The 25,424-nt window shown below is 45.3% G+C and overlaps 1 protein-coding gene across 1 annotated transcript in view; it reads left to right on the top strand.

The window, feature by feature from the left end:
- Positions 1-25,424, top strand: part of EFCAB6 (EF-hand calcium binding domain 6) — a 215,168-nt gene that overhangs the window by 46,775 nt on the left and 142,969 nt on the right. The window contains 2 exon segments of the mRNA XM_067010638.1: positions 15,270-15,382; positions 20,982-21,106. Of these exon segments, the coding sequence (XP_066866739.1) occupies positions 15,270-15,382; positions 20,982-21,106 (238 nt within the window).

Here is a 25,424-nt window from a genome sequence, read left to right as displayed (position 1 = left end):
TCAAAGAAAAACTTTAATTAAAGATTTTATCGAAATAACCAAAAGTAGAATAATAAGGAAAATGAGCATTGATGTGTTTATTGTGAGAGAACTCCTTTTTCTTGGCTTGAGTTTTTAAAACGTACTCCTTAAATTTAAAATGAGTTTAGTCGTGGTGACAGAAAGGTGCCAGACTGACAGCAGTGGCTGCCGGGACCCTGCGTTTTGCTGCGGAGCCAAGACAGAGGGGCGGCCAGAGGCCCCCCTCCCCTGCGTCTCAGTCCGCAGGCAGGCGGGTGGGCTGCCGTCCCCGACCCCCTGCTGCTAGAAACCAGGTGAGGAAGGTGGCTCCAGGTGAGGAGGGAACAGAACACAGCAAACCAGGAGCCAATTTGGATACAGCATGGTGCAGGTTGCCCTCTGGCCCGAGGAAGGTTTGCCTTCCCCTGGCAGGGGCCCCACCAGAGCCAGGCCTGGAGGGGGGAATTCTGGGCTCCAGGGAGGAAACCTCAGGCCTTCTCTCACCCCCTTTCAAGTCTGGGTGGTCATACTTATTTGGGTTCACAGCTTTCCTTCCTGGAGCTCCCGGTGCTATAAAAAGAATTTTAAACAAAGAACTATAGAGAAAGAATCACATCCACTGTTAGCAGTTTAGTGAACCACCTGAACTCAGTGGGGGTACAAATATGAAGCAGCTTGATTCTTTGCTTCTTAAGCAGGCGTGGCCGCATCTGCCTTCCTCATTCCCGAAGGCTGTCTTAGCAGAGATCCCGTGGCTCTCTGGTCACGTTCAGGTAGAACAAGCGCAGCGTAAACTAGTCCAGTATTAAACCCGGAGCTCAGATGCGGCTCAGCTGGCCGCTCCTCTCTCCTTCCGGCTCCACGGGCCCCGGGGCGGGCGGGGGGGGGGGGGGGGGGGGGAGAGGGGGCGGGCGGGGGGGGGGGGCTGCCGGCTCGTCGGTGACTTGCTCCCTCCTTCTTCCTTCCTCCCCGGTTCGTGGGATCCGTGATGAGGGCTGAGGAAGGGGGGCCGGCCTCCTTCTCCCTTCACTGGTGTCCTCTGTGGGGAGCAGGTAAAGGCTGCTCTCGTGGGTCACATGGGGAGTTCCTAAGACAGTGCTTTGGGGGCCTCCAAGCTCTGTGGTTTTCTGGTGACGAGCAGCTCTGGCCTAATCCCCTCCTCAGCTCTCCTGCTGGTGGTCCACCTCGCCTTCTCATGCTGTGTGTTGTCCCCTCACTTGAGGAGCAGCCCTGGGAGCAGGACAGCTCAAGCCTCCTACCTTTCTTTTTCTTTTGAAAACAATTTTTAAAGGTTACTTTCCATTTACAGTTATTACAAAATGTTGGCTATTTTCCTGTGTTGTACAATATGTCCTTGAGCCTCTCTTACATGCAATAGTTTGTACCTCCTACTTCCCTACCCCGGTGTTGCCCCTCCCCTCTCCCCACTGGTAACCACTGGTTTGGTCTCTATATTTGTGAATCTGCTTCTTTTTTTGCTATATTCACTAGTTTGTTGTATTTTTTAGATTCCACATGTAAGTGATATCGTACAGTATTTGTCTTTCTCTATTTGACTTATTTCACTTAGCATAATGCCCTCCAAATCCATCCATGTTGCTGCAGATGGCAAAATTTCGTTCTTTTTAATGGCTGAGTAGTATTCCATTGTATATATTGTATATACCACACCTTCTTTAGCCACTCGTCTGTTGATGGATACTTAGGTTCCTTCCATATCTTGGAAATTATAAATAATGCTGCTCTGAACATTGGGGTGCATGTATCTTCTCAAATTAGTGTTTTTGGTTTTTTGGGTTATATACCAAGGAATGGAATTACTGCATCATATGGTAGTTCTATTTCTTTTTCTTTGAGAAACCTCCATACTGTTTTCCGTAGTGCACCAATTTACATTCCCACCAACAATGGGAGACTTCACTTTTCTCCACATCCTCACCAACATTTTTTATGTGTGTTCTTTTTGATGATGGCCATTCTGACAGGTGTGAGGTGATTTCTCCTTGTGGGTTTGATTTGCATTTCCCTGCTGATTAGCAATGTTGAGCATCTTTTAATGTGTCTGTTGGCCATCTGCATTTCCTCTTTGGAAAAAAGCCTACTCAATTCTTCTGCCCATTTTTTAATCGGGTTGTTTGTTTTTTTGATGTTGAGCTGTATGAGCTGTTTATGTATGTTGGATATTAATCCCTTATCAGTCATATCATTTGCAAATATTTCTCCCATTCAGTAGGTTGTCTTTTTGTTTTGTTGATGGTTTCCTTTGCTGTGCAAAAGCTTTTACGTTTAATTAGGTCCCAATTGTTTATTTTTGCTTTTATTTCCTTTGCTTTAAGAGATGGATCCAAAAAGTATTGCTGCAATTTATGTCAGTGAGTGTTCCGCCTATGATTTCCTCAAGGAGTTTTATAGCATCCAGTCTTACATTTAGGTCTTTAATCTATTTTGAGTTTATTTTTGTATATGGTGTTAGAGAATGTTCTAATTTCATTCTTTTAAATGTAACTGTCCAGTTTTCCCAACACCACTTACTGAAGAGACAGTCTTTTCTCCACTGTATATTCTTGCCTCTTTTGTCATAGATTGACCATAAGTGTGTGGGTTTATTTCTGGGCGCTCTCTCCTGTTCCATTGATCTGTCTGTTTTTGTGTCAGTATCATACTGTTTCGATTACTGTAGCTTTGTAGTATAGTCTGAAGTCAGGGAGTATGATTCTTCCAGTTCTGTTCTTCTTTCTCAAGACTGTTTGAGGGTCATTTGTGTTTCTGTACAAATTTTAAAATTATTTGTTCTAGTTCTGTGAAAAATGCCATTGGTATTTTGATAGGGATTGCATTGAATCTGTAGATTGCCTTGGGTAGTATGGTCATTTTAACAATATTGCTTCTTCCAATCCAAGAACATGGTATATCTTTCCATCTGTTTGTGTCATCTTCAATTTCTTTCATCAGTGTCTTATAGTTTTTGGAATACAGGTCTTTTGCCTCCTGAGATAGGTTTATTCCTAGGTATTTTATTCTTTTTGATGTGCTGGTAAGTGGGGTTGTTTCCTTAATTTCTCGTTCTGATACTTTGTTGTTAGCCTTCTACCTTTCTTGTTCTCCACTTAACTCATGGAAAATTCACATGTCCCATCCATGCCAACAATAGGCATGTAGACCACTCTCATCTTCCCCTCCTGCTCTGCTGTTTCTGTTCAGTTCTCAGTTTCTTCCCCCAGGAAGGTGTAGAGCAGATCACTATGTCCACAGAAATGACATGCCTATCTGCCGTTCTGCAGGCACCAGTCCTGTCTGTACAAGGATTTCATTGGCTCACCAGAGCTTCTTCCCCATGAATGCTGCAATCACCCATCCGTCCATCCGCCCTTCCGTCCATCCATCTATCACTTATCCATGCATGCATGCATCCATCTATCCCTCCCTCTGTCCGTCCATCCACTACCCATCCATCCATCCTTCCTTCTATCCATTTGTCCATCCATCATCCGTCTATCTATCCATCCACCCACCCGTCCTTCCATCCATCATGCATACATTCATCCACTTAACACGTATTCGTTGATCCAGGCCCTGTTCTTGTCCCTGGACTCCTGTGCACCCAAGACTTTCTGAAAGAGGTAGAGGAGCTGGAGAGGAGCTGGCTGCTGTGGGGGGATTCGCGTGGTTCTGCCAGTTACTATTCTCCAGCATGTGTGTGTGGTCATCTGGTTATTTATATCTCTGTCCTCAGCCTTTGGTTCTGATCAGCAATTCCTATCAGACCGCCATCTATTGAGTATGTTCCCTGTGAGGTACCTGCACACATGAGCTCATTTCTTTTTTTTTTTTTTTTTTTAATGAATTTTGATGAAATTCCACTATGTCTACCCATTTTTCTTTCTTTCTTTCTTATAAATTTATTTATTTATTTATATTTTATTTTTGGCTGCGTTGGCTCTTCGTTGTTGTGTGCGGGCTCTCTCTAGTTGCGGTGAGCGGGGGCTCCTCTTCGTTGCGGTGCGCGGGCTTCTCATTGCGGTGGCTTCTCTTGTTGTGGAGCACGGGCTCTAGGCGTACGGCCTTCAGTAGTTGTGGCACACCGGCTCAGTAGTTATGGCTCCCGGGCTCTACAGCACAGGCTCAGTAGTTGTGGCGCACGGGCTTAGTTGCTCCGTGGCATGAGGAATCTTACCAGACCAAGGACTGAACCCGTGTCCCCTGCATTGGCAGGCAGATTCTTAACCACTGCGCCACCAGGGAAGTCCACGCGAGCTCATTTTATCTGCACACGCTGATACAGTGCCCTTCCTCATTCCCATCTCACAGACGAGGAAACTGAAGTTAGGAAGAGTCAGGTCACTGTTCCAAAGGTTACCCAAATGATGGCAGCCCGGGGTACTTTCTGTACTTTTCTGTATCTGGAGGAGGTTTCTGTTCCCCGCTCCCTCCCTGGCTTCACTCTTCAGGACAGATATTCTCTGCTCCATGTAGTAACACTTGTGAGTCTGCCCTCCATGAATTCATCTAAATCTTTGGGGGAAAGTTTTAGTTTAATTTTGCTCCTATCACTTCCTTTCCAGTAATCACTTCCTCCTTTTGTACTCCTGTGTGAAATGGGGCTTTTTTTCCTTTTCTTGAAATGTTAGGTGAACGAGTCCTGGTCTATGTAGCCGTCACTTCAGAACTTGTAGGCTTTTTCTATCCTGCTTTTTCCTAGCCCTGCTGTCCAGATGGAAGAAGTGAGCCTTTTCAGTGCACCTTCACTGGGGTTCGCTTCCCTAGATCGCTTGGTTCTGAATCATCCCCAGGGCTCAGTCATCTCCCCAGTTGGGGGCTCTGAGGACAAGAAGAGGGTCAGATGCTGCCCTTCTCGCAGGGTCTGTGGTGCTGCAGGGGGAGCCTGGGGGCCGTGGGGGCCTGGGGTGCAGCAGGGAGCTGGGGGGTCTAGCAGGGGGTCGGGCAGGGGGTGCACTCTTAAGCCTGGCGCAGGGCTCAGAGCATGGGTTGGGGGAAGTGTCTCCTGGCTGGGCCCCAGGCTGCCCAGGATGGAGCGGGGACTGAGTCTGGGGCAGGTGGCTGGGAAGAGAAGACTTGAGGGCAGGTCCTCAGAGGGCCTCAGGCCATTTCCTGGCTCCTGAGCCTTTACGGCATAATTAGCGATTGTTTTGGTTTTCTTTTTAATCCTCATTGCTTCTGTGTTTGTGCACCTGAAGCTGCCTGAGGCCTACCACCCACTCAGATGTGTGGGGTTGCATGCGAGGGAGTGGAGCAGGGGTTGTGAACTTTTTCTGTGAAGATGGTAAATATTTGTATTTTGGCCGCCAGACCGCTCAGTCTGACTGCTCAGCTCTGCCCCGGTAGGGGAAGCAGCCGAGGCAACTCATTTACATAAATGAACGGGGCGTGGCTGGGCGCCAATAAAATTTACTTTTGGATCCTGAAATTTGAAACTCAGATAACTTTCACGCATCACAAAATATCCTTCTTTTGATTTTTTTTCAACCGTTTAAAAATGTAAAAACCATTCTTAGCTTGCAGGCATATAAAAACGGGCAGTAGGCAGGAGTTTGCATCACCTGGAACGCAGGAAAGGGAGCCCGGCCACCACAGGCGCTGGAGCCGGGCCAGGAGAGCACCTTTCTCAAGCTGGTCTCTGGGCCCTCACAGGGCAAGACCACGCCTTCCTTTCTGAGAAGCTGGATTTGGAAGGAGCCCCCTTTCCTCCCGTGAGCTGTGCAGCATTTCTCCTCTCTCCGTGGATTTGGCCCTCTCTGAGCCCTCCTCCCGAGAAGCAGTGGGGAAGTGAAGGGGGATGGAGCTCCTGGAGAGCAGAGGCCAGGCAGGGAGTAGGGCGGTCCCCTCCAGCAGGGGAGGAGCTGGGTAACACTTTCAGGCAGGAATTCACCAAAATGTCAAGATGGAGGTCAGGGGGCCCGTGTCGGGATGGAAGTGCAGTCAGAAGAGCAGGAGAGGCGGCGCCGGCTCCTGCCCCGGAGCGGACGGGAGGGCGTTTGGGCAGCAACACGGCTGCAAACTCACTGTGCAAATATTTATGAGCATCCACTCTGTCCAGGGACTGTTGTAAGCCTAAGGATACAGCAGCAAATGAAACCAAATCCCCTTCCATGGCATTTATATTTCAGTGGAAGAAGAAAGACAATAAACAGACACCAAAACATGAAATGTGCAGGTGTGGGTGAACACTAAGGAGAAAGGGGTGCGTTTTTGTGCAGGTCCTCGGGAAGGCCTCTCGGGGCAGGTGGCACATGACCGAGACCTGAATGAGGGCCTCAGGGAGCCGTCCAGCGAGCCTTGATGGCTGAGCGCGTCTGGTGTGTGTAAGATGGCGCAGGGAGGCCTGTGTAGCTGGAGCAGGAAGGGGCAGGGGACTTGGCGGGTGAGGTCAGGAGGTGGGGGGGGTCAGATCGTCCAGGGCTCTGGGCGTGGTGAAGAGACCCCGGAGGGCTTGTGAAGCGAGGGAGCTCAGTGTGGCTGGAGCCCAGGGCCTTGGAGGGCGAGAGCTGGAGCTGGGGTGGGAGGAGCAGGAAGCTCAGAGCCGGTGGCTCTTATTGCACACGTGTCCCAGTGGAAGCCAAATGGCAGGCGTCTAGCTGGCCCAGAGAAGAGCCGGATGCTGCCCACACCATCCTGATTTCTCTCTCTGCCGTTCTCCTCCGTTTTCAAGGGAGAGGGAAGCGGGGCGGAGGCAGGGGCGGGTCCTTTGACTCCTTTGTGGTTTTCTTCTTTCCCCTCACGGGGGCGGGGGGACAAGTCTTCACACCACAGCCCTAACTCTGGTGCCTTTGATAAGCCTCGCCATCTGCAGCTCCATCTAGATCTTTGCCAAACTTCAGTCTGACAAACGATAAGAAACTTGGAGACATACCTCTGGTGGGTGTGAGTTCTGTGCCAGATTTGCTGTTTCCCTGCTTTCCACGCCGGGTCCATCTGGGTTACTTTGGGTTTTAAAAAAGCGCATCGCCTCATGTGCTCCCAGAAGAGGTGCATCAGGATTTGGCAGCAGACAGGGTACCGAGGGGGTTTTTTTTGGCCCCGGGCACAAGCGCTGTCTGTGGCTGGGGCCCCGCGCTTTTAGACAAAGCGGCGGAGCTGAGGGTGGACCTGCGCGAGCGGTTTCGCTGCAGCTGATGCCCTCCCGGCTCGTCCTTGCTCCGTCTTCCTGGCTTTGAATATGAAGCTCGCTTCAGCCAGTGCTCTCTGGTCGGTGGAAGTGGGAGGTGTGTATACGGTTCAGCCCAGGGCCTTGCAAACATCCAATTCCCATTTGTTCGGTCGTCACATTATTGTAATCGTTCTGACATTCGGGATTGGCCCCGAGGAGGCGTGTGTTTGTCAACACATAACAAGGCCTCCTCAGAGTGTGGCTGTTTTCCAGGCAGGTGCAAAGAAGATGGATTCATTCATTCATTCACTCAAGCACGTGCTTCCTGAGCACGTACACGCTGCCAGAGGCTGTTCTAGACCCCAGCGTGGAGCAGTGAGCAGAGCCGCGCTCTCAGGAGGCGCACTCGCCAGAGGGAGAGACAGACAGTCAAGACGAGCGCTAAATTCGTTGGTGGGAAGCGCCCTGCAGAAGATGAGTGCTCGGGTGGGGTCAGGAAAGGCCTTTTGGATCAGGTGACATGTGGGCCTAAGCCTGCGGGAAGTGAGGGCAGAGCCAGTGGGCGTCTGGGGAAGAAGCTTCCAGACAGAAGGAACAGCAAACGCAAAGGCCTTGCGGCAGGTGGCGCTGCCTGGCTGGCACTCAGGAGAAGCGGGGAGACCGTTCGGTGGCCCGAAGGCAGTGAGCCAGCGGGGCGGCTGGGGGGGTGGGTGGAGAGCCGCCCGGAGCCGCGGGGCTGTGCCCTTTGACCTGGAGGGGAGGAGAGCGACCGGAGGCCGTGCTCAGCCTTGGTTACACAGAGCCCTGGCTGCTGCGGGAGCCTCGGCTGTGGGGTCGGGCGCGGACACCGGGGGCCCAAGTGGGAGGCTGTCGCACCAGCCCAGCCAGTAGGGTGTGAGGCGGAGAGACTGGGCTGGGTTCTGGAACCTTCTGAAGGGAGGGCCGCTGGGCTCTCGGGCTAGCCCGGACGTGGGCTGTGAGCGGAGGATCTGGCGGGAAGGCCCGGCCACGGTGGGACGGGGCGAAGCTGGGCGTCTGCTGGCCTCTAGAGCTGGACGTCCTGACTGGGGCTCAGCGGAGGAGCCAGCGCCGGAGACAGACACTGAGAGGCATCAGCTGCTCGTTAAGGCCACAGGCCTGGGCCGCCCCGGAGGGAGTGTGCTTAGACAAGCCAGGAGACCCGAGGTCCAGGTCCGCAGGTGCCCAGAGCTCAGAGGCTGGGAGATGAGGAGGGACCGGCAGGCACCAGGCCGAGCCTGAGCCAGAAAGCCGAGGAGAACCCGGGGCGGGGGTGTGGAAGCCGGGGGTGGGGGAGGCGCACGTCCAGGAAGGAGGGCTGCTGCGGAGACAGCAAGATGGGCGCCCAGGAGCCACCGGGCCTGGCAAGGTCGCCCTGACAAGGTCACAGTTTCTGTGCAGTGGTGCGGACAGAACTCATCGGGTACGTGGGGAGACAGGCTGGAGACAGGGCGCACAGACGGCTTTCGAGGGGGGATTTCTGCAAAAGGGAAGGAGCGGCTGGGGGCAGGGGCGAGGCGGGGCGAGGAGGGAGGGCTCACGTCTAAGATGGTTCGTCATCGTGGACACGAGCTCAGAGCCGAGCACAGCGGGGCACGAGCAGTTCCTCCCGGGCCGGGGCCCGGAGCAGGGCCGGAGGCCGGTGGCCGGCTGTGCAGGCACACAGGCTGGGCGTGTCGGCAGCAGAGCACCGAGCACCGGGCCTGGCGACCTGGCGACCGGTTGCTTCTGGCCTCTCCGCAAGGGAGGAGGAAGCTTGTCAGCGGAGAGGAAGGAGGCGGGCTGGGGAGAAGGTGGGGAAGGTGCCGGTGGCGGGTGAGCGGACCACCCAGGCGAACACCTCGAGGGCGCCTGCGGGCGGGGTCGGTGGTCTTGAGTGAGGCCACCCAGGTGAGCGCTCGACGGCCCGTCCTCTCCGGCCGCATCAGGCGCTCGGAAGAGGCGGTGAGGTGGACCTGACCAGGGTTAGAGTCTAGCCGAGACCGGGGAGGCTGGAGGAGAGAGGTGGCAGTCAGGCACACAGGCTCCGGGTCACTGTAAAGATGGGCCCTGGGGAGGCGGGAGGAGGGGAGGGAGCAGCCGGCGGGGTCCCGGAGGGGATAAGGGTGTTGGGGTTCGGGCTGAAAGACGGGGGGCGTTGGACGTGGGACTTTGTTTTCGAGAGCGGCAGTTAGTGGTGATGAGGCGTGAGTTTGAGCAGGCAGGTGACCTCTGGGTGGGAGGAGGACAGGAGCTGAGTCAGAGGTCGGCTAACGTCCCCGGGGGGCCAGGGGGCTGGGGGGCAGAGGCAGCAGGGCCCCAGATGACCCAGCCAGGAGGAGCTGGGGCAGAGGCCGTCCTCCCGCGTGATCCCTAAGACGGGCACCCCGGGGGGACGCCGGCAGGAGGCTCCTTCAGGTCAGAGACAGTGTAGGGACCCGTCAGAGGAGGCGTTGAGGAAACTAGGAATAAGCCTGTTCATCTTAGCGTCTTCCCTAAACTCCTTCCTTAAGGTGCACTAATTTCCTTCCGAGTCTGGGCCAGACTTGGATGTGATCTAGTACAGGGTGCAGAGTCAGACCTCCCAGGATCTGGCCATACCAGACGTTCTTCACCCTTCACCCACAACCCCCTTCGTGCCCAGCTGTACTCAGTGCCTTCCTGTCCTGTCCTGTCCCGGCCCCCTCCTGGCTCAGATGCCACCTCCTGCAGGAAGCCTCCCAGGTGGGTCTGCTGGAAGTGTTGTTCTCTTGTGTGAAGACCCGCAGCTCCTCGCTTGTCTGTCTCTGGTGTTTGGCTCTTGTTCCCATGGTTCCTGTCTTGGTGAATGTTTATTTATATGCCTTATCTGCTCTGCGGGAGGTGCAGTTTTGGGGTCGACTTGAGTTTGAACCCCAGCATCATTATCGTCTAACCCGGTCATGATGGGCAGCTCATGTGGCCTCCCCCACCCTCGGTTTTATCTAAAAGTGGGGAAACGGTACGTCCTTCGTGTGGCTCGGGAGGGGGCAGTCACAGGGCTCTGCGCTTGGCACGGGTGAGCCCTGGCGGATGTTTGTCTCCTTTACATAGAAGTGGCTCAGGGCAGGCACACGGCCCCGCGTCTCCACGGGACCTAACCAAATGCCTTTCAGGCCTGTGTGCCCAATAAATATGCATTTGCTGAATTTGGGAAAGATCACTGTGAAACGTTTCTGTAATATCTTTTAAAAATTCAGAGGGGTTGAAATATACACTCATATTTTTCAGCTCCTAGTAAAAATGGCTTGCATATGGCTATGAAAAATAAAAATTGTCCAGATCCAGCTATGCCAGAATTATGGGTTTAAAGGATCAATTAACAAAAACGATTTTTCATATGGCTCTAAAATGCAATGAATTGTGTATGAGCCTTACCGCTTTACATCAGAAAAAGTTCTTTTTTTTAAAACTTACTAAGACCATTCACAGAGAAAATTGCTTTGAAAACATTCAAGAAATGTAGTGTCCTTTTTTTCCATAGATATGTCACTTTGCAATACCTACGACTGTGAGTCTTTGAAAACATTTTATTTTACAAGAAGTATTTAAACACGTTCACTTTTTTTATTACCATCTTGATTTTTTTTTTTTTTTTTTTTTTTTTTTTGCGGTATGCCGGCCTCTCACTGCCGTGGCCTCTCCCGTTGCGGAGCACAGGCTCCGGACGCACAGGCTCAGCGGCCACGGCTCACGGGCCCAGCCGCTCCGCGGCACGTGGGATCCTCCCGGACCCGGGCACGAACCCGCGTCCCCTGCGTCGGCAGGCGGACTCTCAACCACTGCGCCAAGAGGGAAGCCCCTGCCATCTTGATTTTTAATGCTGGATCTTTTGACTTTTCCTAAATCGCTTTTTATACACAGATTTTCAAAAACATTAAAACTGTTATCAAAGCCCTCAAGCTCGTTGATGTTAGCAAGACGGGTCTGGTCCAACCACACGCACTGAGGAGGGTTCTGGAGACCTTCTGTTTGAAGCTGAAAGGTGATGAGTACAAAGAGTAAGTAACCGAAGGTGTGGCGAGAGGTCGCTCTGCAGGACTTTCAGCCAATTTCAACGTGGGACCTGTTGGCTTCCCTGGATCCAGGCAGCGTCCTCCCCTCCCGCCTTCTCTGTCTTGACTGTTTTTAAAAGAGGCCCTTGATCTGCATTTCTCCCATGTTCATGAAGCTCTCCACGAATTCTCCAAAGTGAGAGCTAACGGTTCTAACTCCTCCAGTCCTCACAGGTGAGAGTCATCTGGACTGAAGCTTTGAACGCATCTCAGTGATTTAAGTCACCCATCACCAGTGGTTTCTCTTTGCCTGCCTGGGACCTCGCCCACCACCCCATGGGTTTCCAGTTCACAGCTGACTTTTACTCAAAGCCCGGGGTTAGGAGAAGAATGAAAAATTTCAGGATTTATTCCTTGGTTGATGTGCTCCCTATTGGCTCTCCATCCTGACATAATAACAGAAGCTTAATTTTCCTTTGAGGACTTTGTTGCTGAGTTTGGGGTAGGCATTGCAGCAGGGGGACGTTAGCTGCTTCTTGGCATTTGAAAGCTGCCACCTGCTCCTGACTCAAGGGCAGTGTGTGGAAGCCTGCACAGACATTTTTTTGAGCCTCTAATAAACTCCAGATCATTCAGAAAAGCCAAATGCTTGGATTCTGTGGCTACTTGAGTTTTGAATGGAAGCCACTGGAAGGGCGGGGGGGGGGGCGTGTTTAACTTAATTTATATGGTACTCAGCCAAGAGGTACTCCTCCTCTTCCTGCCTTTCCCCACTTTTCTGAATGTCCTCTGGGCCATTAACAAAAGTACGAAGCCTGATGATTTCACTCTGAGCCTAAGAGTTTCACGTCACCCCGCAGTTATAAATCGCTACTAAAATGGGCCTTTGTGGTTGCTTCCATAGTGTTATAAAGACGATGTTGCCTCTGTTAGTGGAAGAATCTGCTCCTGGAGCAAAAGCAGGTCTAGAGGATATGTGACATCCTCACTGGCACTGCAGGGTCTGAAAAGCAAGGAGACTTTTAAAACATGGCTATTTCCCAGTATTTTGAATATTTTCTTCTTCTTCTTTTTTTTCCTCCTTATAACCCACCTCAGAATATAAAAGACATAATAGATGTTTTAATTTTTACATCTTCCGACTGGGAAAATGTCCAGAATAAGATACAAACAAAACAAATTAAATAATTTTGTGCACTCAATTATAGAACAGAAGCAACACTCTTCTAAAACAAGCAATCGAAAAGCAAAACAGGGCTTCCCTGATGGCGCATTGTTTGAGAGTCCGCCTGCCGTTGCAGGGGACGCGGGTTCGTGCCCAGGTCTGGGAGGATCCCACATGCCGTGGAGCGGCTGGGCCCGTGAGCCATGGCCGCTGGGCCTGCGCGCTGGAGCCTGTGCTCCACAATGGGAAAGGCCACAGCAGTGAGAGGCCCGCGTACCGCAAAAAAAAAAAGCAAAACAGTGTTTTATTTGACAATAAACCTTGTGTTTGGCACTGCAGTTTCCAACCTAGTAAATCTATTAAAAAATGTTACTGTCTCTTTCCCCATCTCACAAGTATTGAATAATAAAGAACTCCATAAATTTTTATTTGAGATAGTTTTGTAAGCCTCAAAAACAATACTGTTTGCATAATAAGGCTTGAGGAACTTAACACAATAGAATTGCTTTCCTTCAGAATAGAAAAGCAGAAGATCAAAAGTAACCATTTCTTCGATTGCTTTAATGCTTTTCTTATCGAAGCTCAAGAATATACTCTCCTTGAGAAGCTTCTTCAGTATTAACTTTACCTTTTTCGTGTTTGAGCAGGAAACACAATGCATTTTTGAATCCCTTTTTTAATCTAACAGCTTTCTATTTAATATCAGCCTTCGGCGTGCAGCGAGGTAGGAGTGGCCCGGGGTTTGAAGCCAGGCATTCTTGGGGTCAGGTCTGTGTCTGCCCTCCCTAGTTGTGGGGCCTCGGGAAACTCCTGGGCCTCTCTGAGACTCGGCTCTCTCTTAAAGAAATGGGGACTGAGGAACCCACCTTGCAAGGCTGGTGTGAAGATTCTGCACCTGCAATGTACCTGGCGCGTAGTAGGTGCTTGTTTCACATCGATGCTATCATAATCGTAAAGATTCCACGAGTGCCCTTTACTCTTTGAGAAACAGTTCTCTTCAGGCTGCAGGATACCATCCAGCCTATGGAAACAAGGAGCGGGGGAGAAGATTATCTCCAAGTTCCATACTTAGCCAGAGTGTCCCGAGACCTGCTGTGTTTTGTTCTTCCTTTTCCATCTCCCACCACCCTACTTTCCTCTCCACTGCCCTGCAGGACAAAGTATTTGAATCCGGGTAAAATAATTTATGAGTGACCTTGAAAAACAAAGAAACAGAGAAACAAACAAACGCACTAGAATTCAGCCTGCTGCCTGGGCACAGTTCCAGGTGGTGATGCTGGAGAGGTTCGTGGGTCATTTGGCGTCATTCCCTTGGCATCTGAAGGCGGCTCTCCCATGTGACCATCTTGCCCTGGGTGTCTGCACATGTGTGAGTTCTCCTGCCCACACTTCAGGTCGCTGGGAAAATGGCCTTGGTTGCTGTGTCTTAGGAATGGGTTCTGTCTCCCATGCCTTGATTCTTGTTAAAAAAAAAACCTTTTGAGATGCTGCATCCTTGAGAAGTACTGAGGCTTCATTTTTGAATTTTATCTGTAGGAAATATTACCATGGAATAGTGTCTGTCTGTTCTCAGTGACTATGTAGCAGGTATTAACGAATGCGGTGGGCTGGGCATTAGGAAAGGTCAGGATTCTCTTATGAGCCAATACCAGTTTGAAGGGATACTGAATTTTCACCAAAAGTAATAAAGTTGGTGATGAGAGTTTTATCGGTATCCTGACATTCTCCTGGAGCTGCAGAGTAGCCAGGACTTTCTGTAGGATGGTAACTCAAAAAGGAACACTTGAGGTGCCACCTTCTGGGTTCTTGTGCTTACAGCTTATTTTTGCCAGACAGAGTCTGTGGATGAAAGATGGAGCTATTTAGGGAGTTTCAAGATTAACATCTGGCAGCTATCATATCTCAAGATAATTTTTCTTACTAGAACAATAGGCAAGATTCATCAAAGTGGAAAAAAAGGTATGCATTGAAATGAATACATGACATCACTCTTTGTTAAATTCGCAAACAGAAAAATAACAACTACTTTAAGTGATAATTACTAAATTTTTAGAAAGCAGCGTGAAATTAGATAATTATAGAAACCAACACATATGGAGATAATATAACCAAACATTTAAAAACTGTCAATTGTTTATAAATGTAATAATGCAGAAATCATCTAGAAAACCATTTATCAAGTGGCAGATTTGAATAATAGAAATTTCATTTTAGAGGAAAAAAAAAATCCAAACATTGTATTTATCTTAACTTTAAAAAAAGAGTATCTCAGTGTATTTCAGGAAGAGACCTTGCTTAAGTGTTTTCAAAATTTCTCTTTATGCATAGAAATCCTAGAATGCTCCGAGAAAAGCTCCCCCACTCCCACCATTGACTGCTTTAACACGATACGCCGTCCTGGGCACAGTTTCTCTCTGTGAAATGATATTCTTGGTCAAGAAGGTGGGCTATGGTCTCTCCTCCACCAGCTCTAGATTTCTCTGGTTATAGACATTTTATGCTGACGCATGGCCCAGCTCCATTCCCCCCAATTATTAAAGGAAGCGGGACCTGCTTTTGCTGCCTGATTGCAGAGGTGCTCCTCACCCACCCCCACCAGAGAAGGGAGGAGACCCTACGGGGTGCAGGCAGGGGGCGTCCCCTTAGCGGGTCCCGAGACGTACCTGTGCGCGGAGATCTGTACACAGCCATCTGCAGAGAGAGTGAAGTGGTCTCCTCCTAAACATTTGCATTTTTAATTAATCAATTAATTATTTAATTTATTTTCACATTGAAGTATAGTTGATTGTGTTTCAGGAGTATCTGCATTTTTAAAATCTTACAGTAACATTTCGTAGGGTTTACTTCTTTATTCCAGCTCTAGCTAGAAACACATTAAAATTAATGCCAACCCCAGAGTAAAGGATACCTTAGTAAAAAAAAAAAAACTTGCTTCATTTAGATTCTCTGTATCATAATTTCTGAATACTAATGAACAGTTCTATTTTAGGTTTGCAAAACACTACAACATTGATAAAGATACTGCAGTGGATTATAATGTTTTTTTGAAGAACCTCAGTACAAGTAATGACTTGAACCTTAAATATTCTATGGGAAGTCAAGGTAAGTATTTTAAAGTACGATTTCAGTATCCTCTGGCATGGTAATTACTCGTCTGTGAATCTGTCCTAAGGAAACACTTTCAAATATGGAAAATGCATTATCCACAAAGACTGTCATGGTATCTTTATTTATAAGAATAACGTAAATGCCTAACAACAGGAAAAGGGTTAAGTGAGTCAAAGCCTATAGACATGGTAAAATGTACATCCACAAGCAATGATTTCCATAAAGTTAATCATAACATGGAAAACGTATGTGGAATATCAGTAAATGATTGGAAAGAAATTCCAAAATATAGATTGTCTTTAAGGGAGATGCCTCTGGGTGTTTGATTCTTTCTGCTACTTCTGTATATTTTCAAAAACTTTTGTTAATGAACATGTTACTCCTTTAACGATGGGAACAGTCTTGATACAAAAGGGCAAATAGTTGAGTAGATGGTACGGTTACACTGGACATGGAAGGCTGGGCTCGCGCAGGCCCACAACCTTGAGAAGGGAAAACTTCCCTCGTACTGACAGTCTTTGTATCCCAGCCTCTAGAACAGAGTTCTAGAGAGTTGCACAGTTCTGGAGAGAGCAGGGGTCCAGCCCCTCGAGGATGGGTATATGAAAAATGCAATCGGAGATTCTCCCTTCCAGGCCTTTGGCCATTTGAGGCAAAAGCAGTTTCTTGCCTCAGGCGTTTAACACGTGTGACTGGCTCATTCAAGATGGGTTGTCACTGTCTGGTTTCAGTGCAATTCATTGAAGCAAATATGCACTAATACCGTCTATGATTCCCAGATCTGCCTGACTAGCAAACCTAAAAATTACAAATTCTCAGATTTCAGCTCAGTTTCACTAACCAGGATAGCTTAGAGCAGACCCCAGGACTCTTACTTTTCAAAGCCTTCCAAGTTTTGGGAATTACTAGACAATACGACCTTCCAAGGATGCTTTCATCCCTTACATTCTGTTAGTTCATGTGCAAGTCCCTGTACTACTAGATCCTTCATTGGGTACAAAGCCAAGTAAAATAATCTAACTTTAAGAAGTATGTGTGTGTGTGTGTGTGTGTGTTTGTATGTATGTGTACATGTATATATATTTTAATAGGACAGGTAAGACACAAAACAAGTCACATAAAAAATAACACCAAAAAACATCTATTTGGACTTCCCTGGTGGCTCAGTGGTTGGGAGTCTGCCTGCCAGTGCAGGGGACACGGGTTCGAGCCCTGGTCCGGGAAGATTCCACATGCCGCGGTGCAACTAAGTTCATGAGCCACAACTGCTGAGCCCGCGCGCCAAAAAAGAAAAAAAAAAAAAAAAAATCTATTTATTGTGCTCTATGTAGTTACTTTGTAAACCTTAATTTTAATTTTATTTCTCTCAACAGTTTTGTGAGGTGGGTATTATTATCCCATTTTTTTAAAATGAGAAAACTTGACTCCAGGGTGCTAAATGAATTTAGCTAGGAAATGTCTTGGCGTTAAGCTTTCTGCATCAATTTTCCAGAACACAGTATATTTTCAACCTGAAAATTCAATTCTCTCTTCATTTCAAGGATTTGTTTGTTTGTTTTTTAGTAATATTGTACATCTTTGAATAAAGCTTCTGTTCTACTTTTCAGATTAACTTCAGTGATACAAAAACTACGCTTATGTTGAGTTGTTTTTGTCTTCTCTATTGACTAAATCATCTTCAAGTGCTTTATTCTCTTTGTCTTTTTCCTCTGTACTCACAAGGATCATCTTAGGCCTTTTAGCTATACCTGTAATTTGATTTTCACTTTAGTCTATGCTACCCTTCGCTATGTCCACTTTATTAATTACTTCTATAATGTTGTTTCCTTTGGCCTACTGTATTGTTTTCCCCTCTCATTTTATTGTTTTATCATCTTGTTATTGAGCTCTTGTTTTAATGAATTCGTGTTCTTATTAAAATGTTCTGTAAAGTAATTTTGTACCTTGAATTACATTTTCTTCCAAGGTGGGATCTTTGCCTTCTTGTGTTATGCTCCTTTCATTCCTTGTCTATCCACCAGCCCCTTCCCCCAACTTTTTTCCTGTAGAGTTTGTGTAATTTTAAGAAATTTGGATTGATTGAGCATTTTTATTCCATTATATATCTTTAGCTAATCAGAATCTATCTTCAGATAGTATTATACTAATTCACATGAATTATAGACTTTAAACAGAATTTTCTGAATTCTTCTTTCTTGTCCTTTGTTATATTGCTGTCATACATCATACTTTTACATACACTATAAACACAGGCAAGCCACGTGGTGTGGCCAAAAAACAAACAAGCAAGCAAAGAAAATACAGTATATGTTGCTCAGCTTCTATTGTTCTGAGAATATCTATCTGTTCATTTCATTAGTAGTATATTTTCCTTCATATTCTCAAACATGGTTATTTAAAAAATTTAAATTTTAAAATGCTTTATAAAATTTTTATCTGCTAATTTCAACATCTAGGTCATTTTAGGATTTGGTTTTTATTGATTACCTTTTTAAAAAAATATGGATCATAGTTTCCTGTGGGATTTTTTTTTTTTTTTTTTTTTTTTTTTGCCTATATCTAGTAATTTTGGAATTTATCCTGGATATAGTAAATTTTGCATTGTAGAGACTATGGAGTCTGTTATGTTCCTCTGAAGAATTTAAGTTTTGGTTTTAGTAACCAGTTTACTTTAGTAGAAGACTAATCTTTGTCTTCCCTGAGGGGAAGACACGTGAGATCTTTTTTCTGCTGTTTTAGCCTTAGCTGGGCATCTTGTTTTCTGCTCTACACATCTATAGTTCCCAGTGTTAGCCAGTGATTTGGGCAGAGTTTATTCACGGGCTTTGGAGATCCTCTTCTATGCCTTTCTTTTTGTGCTTTCCCTCTTTACTGTATTCTAGCTGCTGTGGTAGTCCTGAATTCTCTTTTTTTTGATTCCTAAAACCAGTAAGATCCTGGGTTTATATCTAAACTCTAGCCACTTAGCATAAGGTTCCAGGTGAACCCTGCCCTCAGGCAAAAGGCCAAATAACAAGAAACTCCATTTTTCCAAGGGTTGACTCCAGTTTATGTCATTTGCTCTTCAATGCCTTCAGAGAGTTTTTTGTTTATATTTTGGCTAGAGTTTATAATTGTTATCTGCTGGGAGGTTTGCTTCAATATGAGCAAATCCACCATAATTGGAAGCAAAACTTTCTGGCTGCCCATATGAAGTTTCTTCTTGCTTCAGTTTATGCTAGTAATTTTATTTATTTATTTGCTTTGCTAATAAATAAATAAATTTATTTTTTATTTTTACTAATTTTTACTATTTTTTTCTTTTGCTTATTTTATTAAGTACTATAAGAAGGGAGTCTCCATTCATTTGCAGCAGCCCATTATCTGTGACTGTTCTCTACATAGAACAATATTTGTTTTCTGTGAATTTTGCATATTTCTGCTTTTGCTACTTTTGTTCTGAAGACGCCATCAAGACCTTGCTTGTCAAAAGCACCATTTTTTTGGGCACATGAAGAAATGACATTGGGGGCTGAATTCCTTTTGCTGCACCTATGACATACATACTTGCCCCCTTACGTTTTGGATTTCTTCTCGACTCCATTTCAAATCAGCTAGAATCCTTCAGAGGAAATTTTGGGGAAATCGGAAGGCGGCAGGAATTATTCAGCTGCACAGAAGCGCGAAAGCTGGTCTAACTCTGATGTGAGCGGAGTCACTGGACATGGCTTCATCGAGTTTGTTGGCCAGCCTGCGGTAGCAGCTAGAGCGGTACGCCCCGGGGGTGAGCTCCCCCCGCCCCCCCCGGCCCCCCCCGCCCCGGGAGCGGGCCTCACGCCTCGGCCCCGCCTCCGCCCTCCGCCCTGGCGTGCTGTCTACGGAGCGCCAAGGGGTTTCCCTAGACGTGCTGTATGTGCCTTCTAAGCCTCCATTAGAGTAGCAGTGCCCAGCGCACGGTAAGTGCAGAACCAAGGCATCAGAAAGCCGGGGCGGAGACCTGCCTCACCGAGTGATACCTGCGTGGCTCCCTGGACTCTCAGTGAGGCTCTCTCGCAGCTTCTGTGCTCTGAGAGCCCATGTTTCAAATGCTCGGCCCACTGAAACCATGGAATTCCAGACTGCGTTCTGGAGGGCTGGGTTTGTATTTTATCATGTAGCCAGAGGGGGTCCACTGGGGGAGACTTACTTTTTTTCTTTTCTTTTTCTTCTTGTTTTTGAGGTAGGAGATGGAATTCCAGATGACTAGCAGTTTAACTGCAGCTGAGTAGTGGTAAGTGTGCCTAATTTGAGTGGAGCTTATTTGCAGACATTTTAGGAAATAAATCTGGGAGATCATTTGTGATTCTTTGCAGTTGACTTTGAGAAAGAAAATGGCTGTATCTTCGATTTATTTTATTCTCTTTTATTATAAAAGTAATAAGTGCTGGTTGCAAAAAGGCCAGAAAACATGAAAACACAAAAATCACACTTCCCTATAATCCTACCACTGTATTCTTTTGGTGTATTATCCTCCCAGGTTTTTTTCTGGTGCATAGATAGATAGATGGATAGATGGATGGATGGATGGATAGATAAGCAAATACACAAAATAAGCGTTAAAGTGAAAATTAAATTATGCTAGTTGTTCGTTCTTTCAATCATGAAACAATATCAAAGAAAATTTTTTGCATTCAGGATTTAGACAGGCCCTTTGTTTTTAATGTCTATGAACCATAATTTATAAAACCAGTCTTCTATTAATGGGCATTTAAATTGTTCCATTTTTTCCCTTCTTATAAACAGGACAGAACAGATCCTTACACATATACATCTGTCCTATTATTCCATTAGTGTAAAGTTCTAGAAGGGGATTTGAGCATATTCGAGGACCACGTTTTCTATATACAAGCCAGCACTGATTTCTTTCTTTGTCATTTGCTTAATCCCTGCCTATTTGACAAGTAGGGGAAAATTAACTTGTGTTAATTAGACCTTTTAAATTACCAATGAGTTTGAGCAGTTCTTCATACATTTCTTGGCTTTTTAAAAATCCTTTTTTTAACGTGAATTACCTGTTTAAACCTTAGTCTGTTGTGTGATTGGGGATTTATATTATCCTTTTGATTCATAAGAGCTGCTCATATATTGAGGAAATTAACCTGCATTTCTCACATATATTAACAATAGTTTTTCCCACTCATTTTTCTTTCATTGTTATTTGTGTATTTTTTTAACAAACAAAAATTAAATATTTATGTTGTCAGAACTATCCATTATTTGAATGATTTCTGGCCCTAATGTGTTCTTTGGAAGGGACTTTTCACACAGTGATTATGTATTACATGTATTATGTATATTCATCTTAATTTTCTTCCACTACCTTTATGGTTTTATTAGTCTGTTTAGTATATATTTACTCTATCCAGATTTAGCCTAGATAAGGTAGCAAGTAGATTAATTTTATTTTTTTCTAAAATGTCCGTCCAGTTATTTCAACAACACTATTATATAGTTCATGTTTTTGGTTTATTTGAGTCTTAATTTTTACCAGACAGGTGATGATGAAACGGAAACACTTAATATTCAAATGTATGTTTGACAGTCTTCATAAACTGGAGTTCTTTTTTCTTAATAGAGGTCCCATGGGAGGATCAACGAGTCAAAAGTTCCAAAAGAGAGTACCTCCCCAGTCCTGTTTCACCTGAAGATATCTGGAAAAACTGCTCCTTAGATGAAACTGAGAGGACCTTTTGCCAAGAGGTAAGAACGTTCTCCCAGCGCCAGGGTGATCTGAAGTGTGAACGACGAGAGTAGATGGCTGTGGGTGACCATTAGGTCTAGACGTTATTTCTAAACTGCTTTGAACCACCTCCGCCTCCTCAAGCCCTGGGACCTCCTCCAGCTCCTCCTAACAACCACGCAGGGATGATAGTAACGATGATGAGACATTAAGTACTTCCTTGGTGCTACTCACATACTAAATGTAATAAGAAAAATTTAAGACTTATGTAAAGACATGATACAACTTTATTGAGTAAAATAAAGGAAAACCTGAAAAAATGAAGAGGGCTTTTCTAGCTCTTGGACTGGAAGATTTAGTATTAACACCTTCTCTCCCTACATCTGGGTGGATATATATATATATTTTTTTTTCTTTTGAAAAATTACAATAGAGGGCTTATCGTATCACATATAAAATATTTTTAAAGGTATAATAATTAAGACATTATGACAGTGGTGCAGCAATGAACGTTCAAATTGATTTAAAACAGTAGTTGGGCGGTGGGCCAATCTTGATATGTGAATTTAGCATATGATGTGAGGCATTCCAATAAAGTATGGTGGGGACGAGGGAGGAGAAGATTCAGTAATTATTATTGGGATAATTCGCTAGCCAGCCATGTGGGGAAAAAAGCTTGGAACCTTTCACTCTCCACACCAAAATAAATTCTGTATGCCCCCGCTATTTAAATTTAAAAATAAATAATCTGGGTGAAAATTTTTAATCTTGAAATTTAGACTTTTAAGCATGAAGTAAAACCCCGAAGCCATAAAGAAAAAGACTGATAAATTTGACTATATTAAAATGAAAAAGTATTTGTACAGCAAAACTTTGTACAAACAAATGATAAACTTGGAAAAACATGTGCCACATAAATGACACATAAATAATAACTGTTCCTAACATATGTAGAACTTTAATAAATTATTAATATAAAATTTTCAGTAGAAAATCGTCAATGAGGAAAAAATTAACAGAAGCCAATATTGGTAAGGGAATTGGAGGAGGGGGGAGCGCATGAATGTTCAGTTGGTAAATCGGTAAAACTTGTTTTCTCTCGTTGTTGTTATAAATTATTGTGTTTATGAAAACATGACCATTCCAAAAAATGTAAGCAATTCTGAAAAGTATAAAGAAGAAAGTAATAAATTATTCAAAATCCACCACCCAGAAATAATCAAAGGCAACATTTGGTGAACATAATTCTAGGCCTGTCTTTATTCTATGTATAGAAGGATTGCTGCCTCGGCAGGTGGGTGGGTGGATACATAGATAGAAATAATTTTATAAGAAGAGAATCATGCTCCTTTTTACAAATAAATCATATTTAATTTAAATTTCTTTTAATTTACCAGAAGTAAAAAAAAAAAAAAAAAAAATCGTCATCATCACCCTCATAGTTAACCCTTTCATGGGGCTGCCTCTGTGCCAGGCAGTGTTGTAAGCGCCTCTCAGGTGTTCAGTCCTCACGGCAACTCCAGGAGTTAAGCACCATTATCATCCCGGTTTCGAGATGAGGAACGTGAAGCACGAGGAGGCTTAATGACCCGCCCCAGGTTACCCCGCCAGAGAGTCCCGGGGCCCAGTCTGAACCCCCGGCGCCCCACACGATCGTGTCCTCAAGTGAAGCCAAAGATGTTTCTGAACTTTGGATAAATATTCCTCTGCCACAAGAGATATCAGGTCCCAAAAAGGGGTTTTGAGACAAAAAAAGAGATTAAGAAAGCCATGAAGAGTTGGCGAAATGATGGTGTTTTGAAGGTTGTCTCAGTTACAGTCAGCACGGGCTGGCTGTGAAACTCCTTGTGACTGGCACTTCCTGTGTTTCTTCCCAACCCCTCCCACCCCACAATTTTTGCTGTTTATACTTTGTTCTCAGTCAGAGCTTATACTATTTACATTTTGTCCCGTTACTGTAATTCCCCCAGTTGTTTCGCCTGCATTTTATATTGACATGGATTGAATACACATCACTCGACTCCAGTGCTACCATAGCTTATCCCTTTCAGAGTTCTTTATTTTGATTTATTCTTTGGTTGGCTGGATTTCATTGTCAAGTCATTCCCTCAAGAAAGGCTCATGGGTGCTTTATTCCTTTTGTTTTTTCACACTATCTCTCCCCCTTTTTTTTTTTTTTTTTAAATTAGAACAACAACTTAGCTGGGTATAATTCTTCCATCATTCTTTCTTTTCCTCAAAATGTTGTTTTTCTACACTGTCTCTGGCATTGGGTGTTCTTGAGAAGAATCCTGAGGTCAACTGATTTTTTTCCCCCTTGTAGATAATTTTTTATTCTACCAGGATGCCTACACTATTTTTTCTTAACCCTTGAAATTAAAAAGCAAAACTAAGCTGTCTTGGCCTGGAGCATTTTGCCAAAGTTTCCTGGAACACAGTATATTCTTTTGATGTCCAGATTCAGTTCTTCACTTCAGGAAAATTTTCCCTGTGTCACGTCACTAAAACCTTCTCCCTCCATCCTTCTCTCCCTCCCTTCTGTCTTCCTTCCATCTTTCCTTCCTTCAGTGGTATCCTCAGTTATCCTTATATTGGATCATCTTCGTCTATCCTTGATGGTAATCATCTTCTCTCAAAATGCCATAATACTTTTGTCCTTTTCCTCCGCCTTCATTGGGAATCTTTCAAGCCATTTTTTTGTCCACACCTTATGGCTTACAGGATCTTAATTCCCCGACCAGGGATGGAACCCAGGGCTCTGGCAGTGAGAGTGCTGGGTCCTAACCACGGGACTGCCAGGGAATTCCCAAGCCATTCCTTCACTATTAATTTTAATTTCAGCCTTGTCTTTTATTCTTGCTGTTTCTAATTTGTTATTAGGTCCTGTAATGATGTTGTTTTTGTTTTCTATTTTCTTACCTTTCAGATATCCTTCTACTCTCTTTCATTGTTTTATCATCTTGTCTTCAAGCTTTTCTTTTAATGAATTTATATTCTTATTTAGTTCCTTTTTATAGTATGAAAGCTTTGCTGGTGATATATATATATATATATATATATATATTTTTTTTTTTTTTGTATCCTGTTCTCCTACAGATTGGGTTCTTTGTCTTTTGCTTGATGTTTGTTTCTTTCTTTCTTTTTCTATAGTGTGTTTGCATAGTTGTAAAACCATTTGTTTTCATCCTGCTTGTGCTTAGGATGAGATCCACTCACATTGTGGAGGTAGCTGTATTTTCATTTTCACTGCCGTACAGTTCTCCATTAGCTATATATACACAAATTATGCGCTGCCCAGGCATGGGCATTCGGATTGCTCCCTATTTTCTGCTCATCCAAACGATGCCACCGTAAGTGGTTGGCTCCGTATCTTCTGGTGCGTGCCTGCTGAGGTGTCTCTGGGAATTACACCCAGCGTTCCTTGCTAGGTTGTAGGGAACATACTCCTCAGCTTTCATTGGCAGTATCCGGTTGTTTCTCAGAATACCAATTCACACTCCCATTGGGAGCATATGAGAATTCCTGTTGTCCAATGTACCCACCAACTCTTGATACCATTAGAGCTGTACATTTTTACCAGTCTGATGCCGATTCAATGACATTTCAGCTATAATTTAAATTTTGTTTCTCTTTTTACTGATGTGTCAGAGAGCTCCTTACAACCTTTCTTTAGAACATTTTTGGTAAAAATGTATCCATTTTAAACAAATACTTATTGAGTGCCTACCACATGCCAAATTGTGCTTCATTTTAGATAATTATTAGTGAACAAAACAGGGCACAATCTTGGCTCTCATGGAGATTGCATGACCTTACCTCAGGGAGAGAGATGTTCAACAAATACACATTCGTAACTACCATTTTCCTAGAGTGGTATGACAGAAAAGGACGGGGTATTATAAGAGAGAATAACAAGGGGAGCCTCATTTAGATTGGGGGTCAGGGGAACATTGATAAAAACCAAATGTTTAAACATGGAAAATGGGTGTACCTTTCGCTTTTCCATCCATAACATGATGGCTGCCATGTATCATTTCAAAGTGTGATGCAGATACACACTAGTTCTTGTGGGAAAAGTTTCATGACATATTGTTACATGAAAAAAGCATTTGTCAAAGCTGAAAGTGTAGTATGGTCCCATTTTCGTAAAATTATAAAATATATTTATGTGGGGCTTCCCTGGTGGCGCAGTGGTTGAGAATCCGCCCGCTGATGCGGGGGACGCGGGTTCGTGCCCCGGTCTGGGAAGATCCCACGTGCCGCGGAGCGGCTGGGCCCGTGAGCCGTGGCCGCTGAGCCTGCGCGTCCGGAGCCTGTGCTCCGCAACAGGAGAGACCA

This window comes from Kogia breviceps, chromosome 12 (assembly GCF_026419965.1).
Source record: "Kogia breviceps isolate mKogBre1 chromosome 12, mKogBre1 haplotype 1, whole genome shotgun sequence".
Classification (NCBI taxonomy): Eukaryota; Metazoa; Chordata; class Mammalia; order Artiodactyla; family Physeteridae; genus Kogia; species Kogia breviceps.
This window is presented reverse-complemented; position numbering and strand designations above follow the sequence as displayed.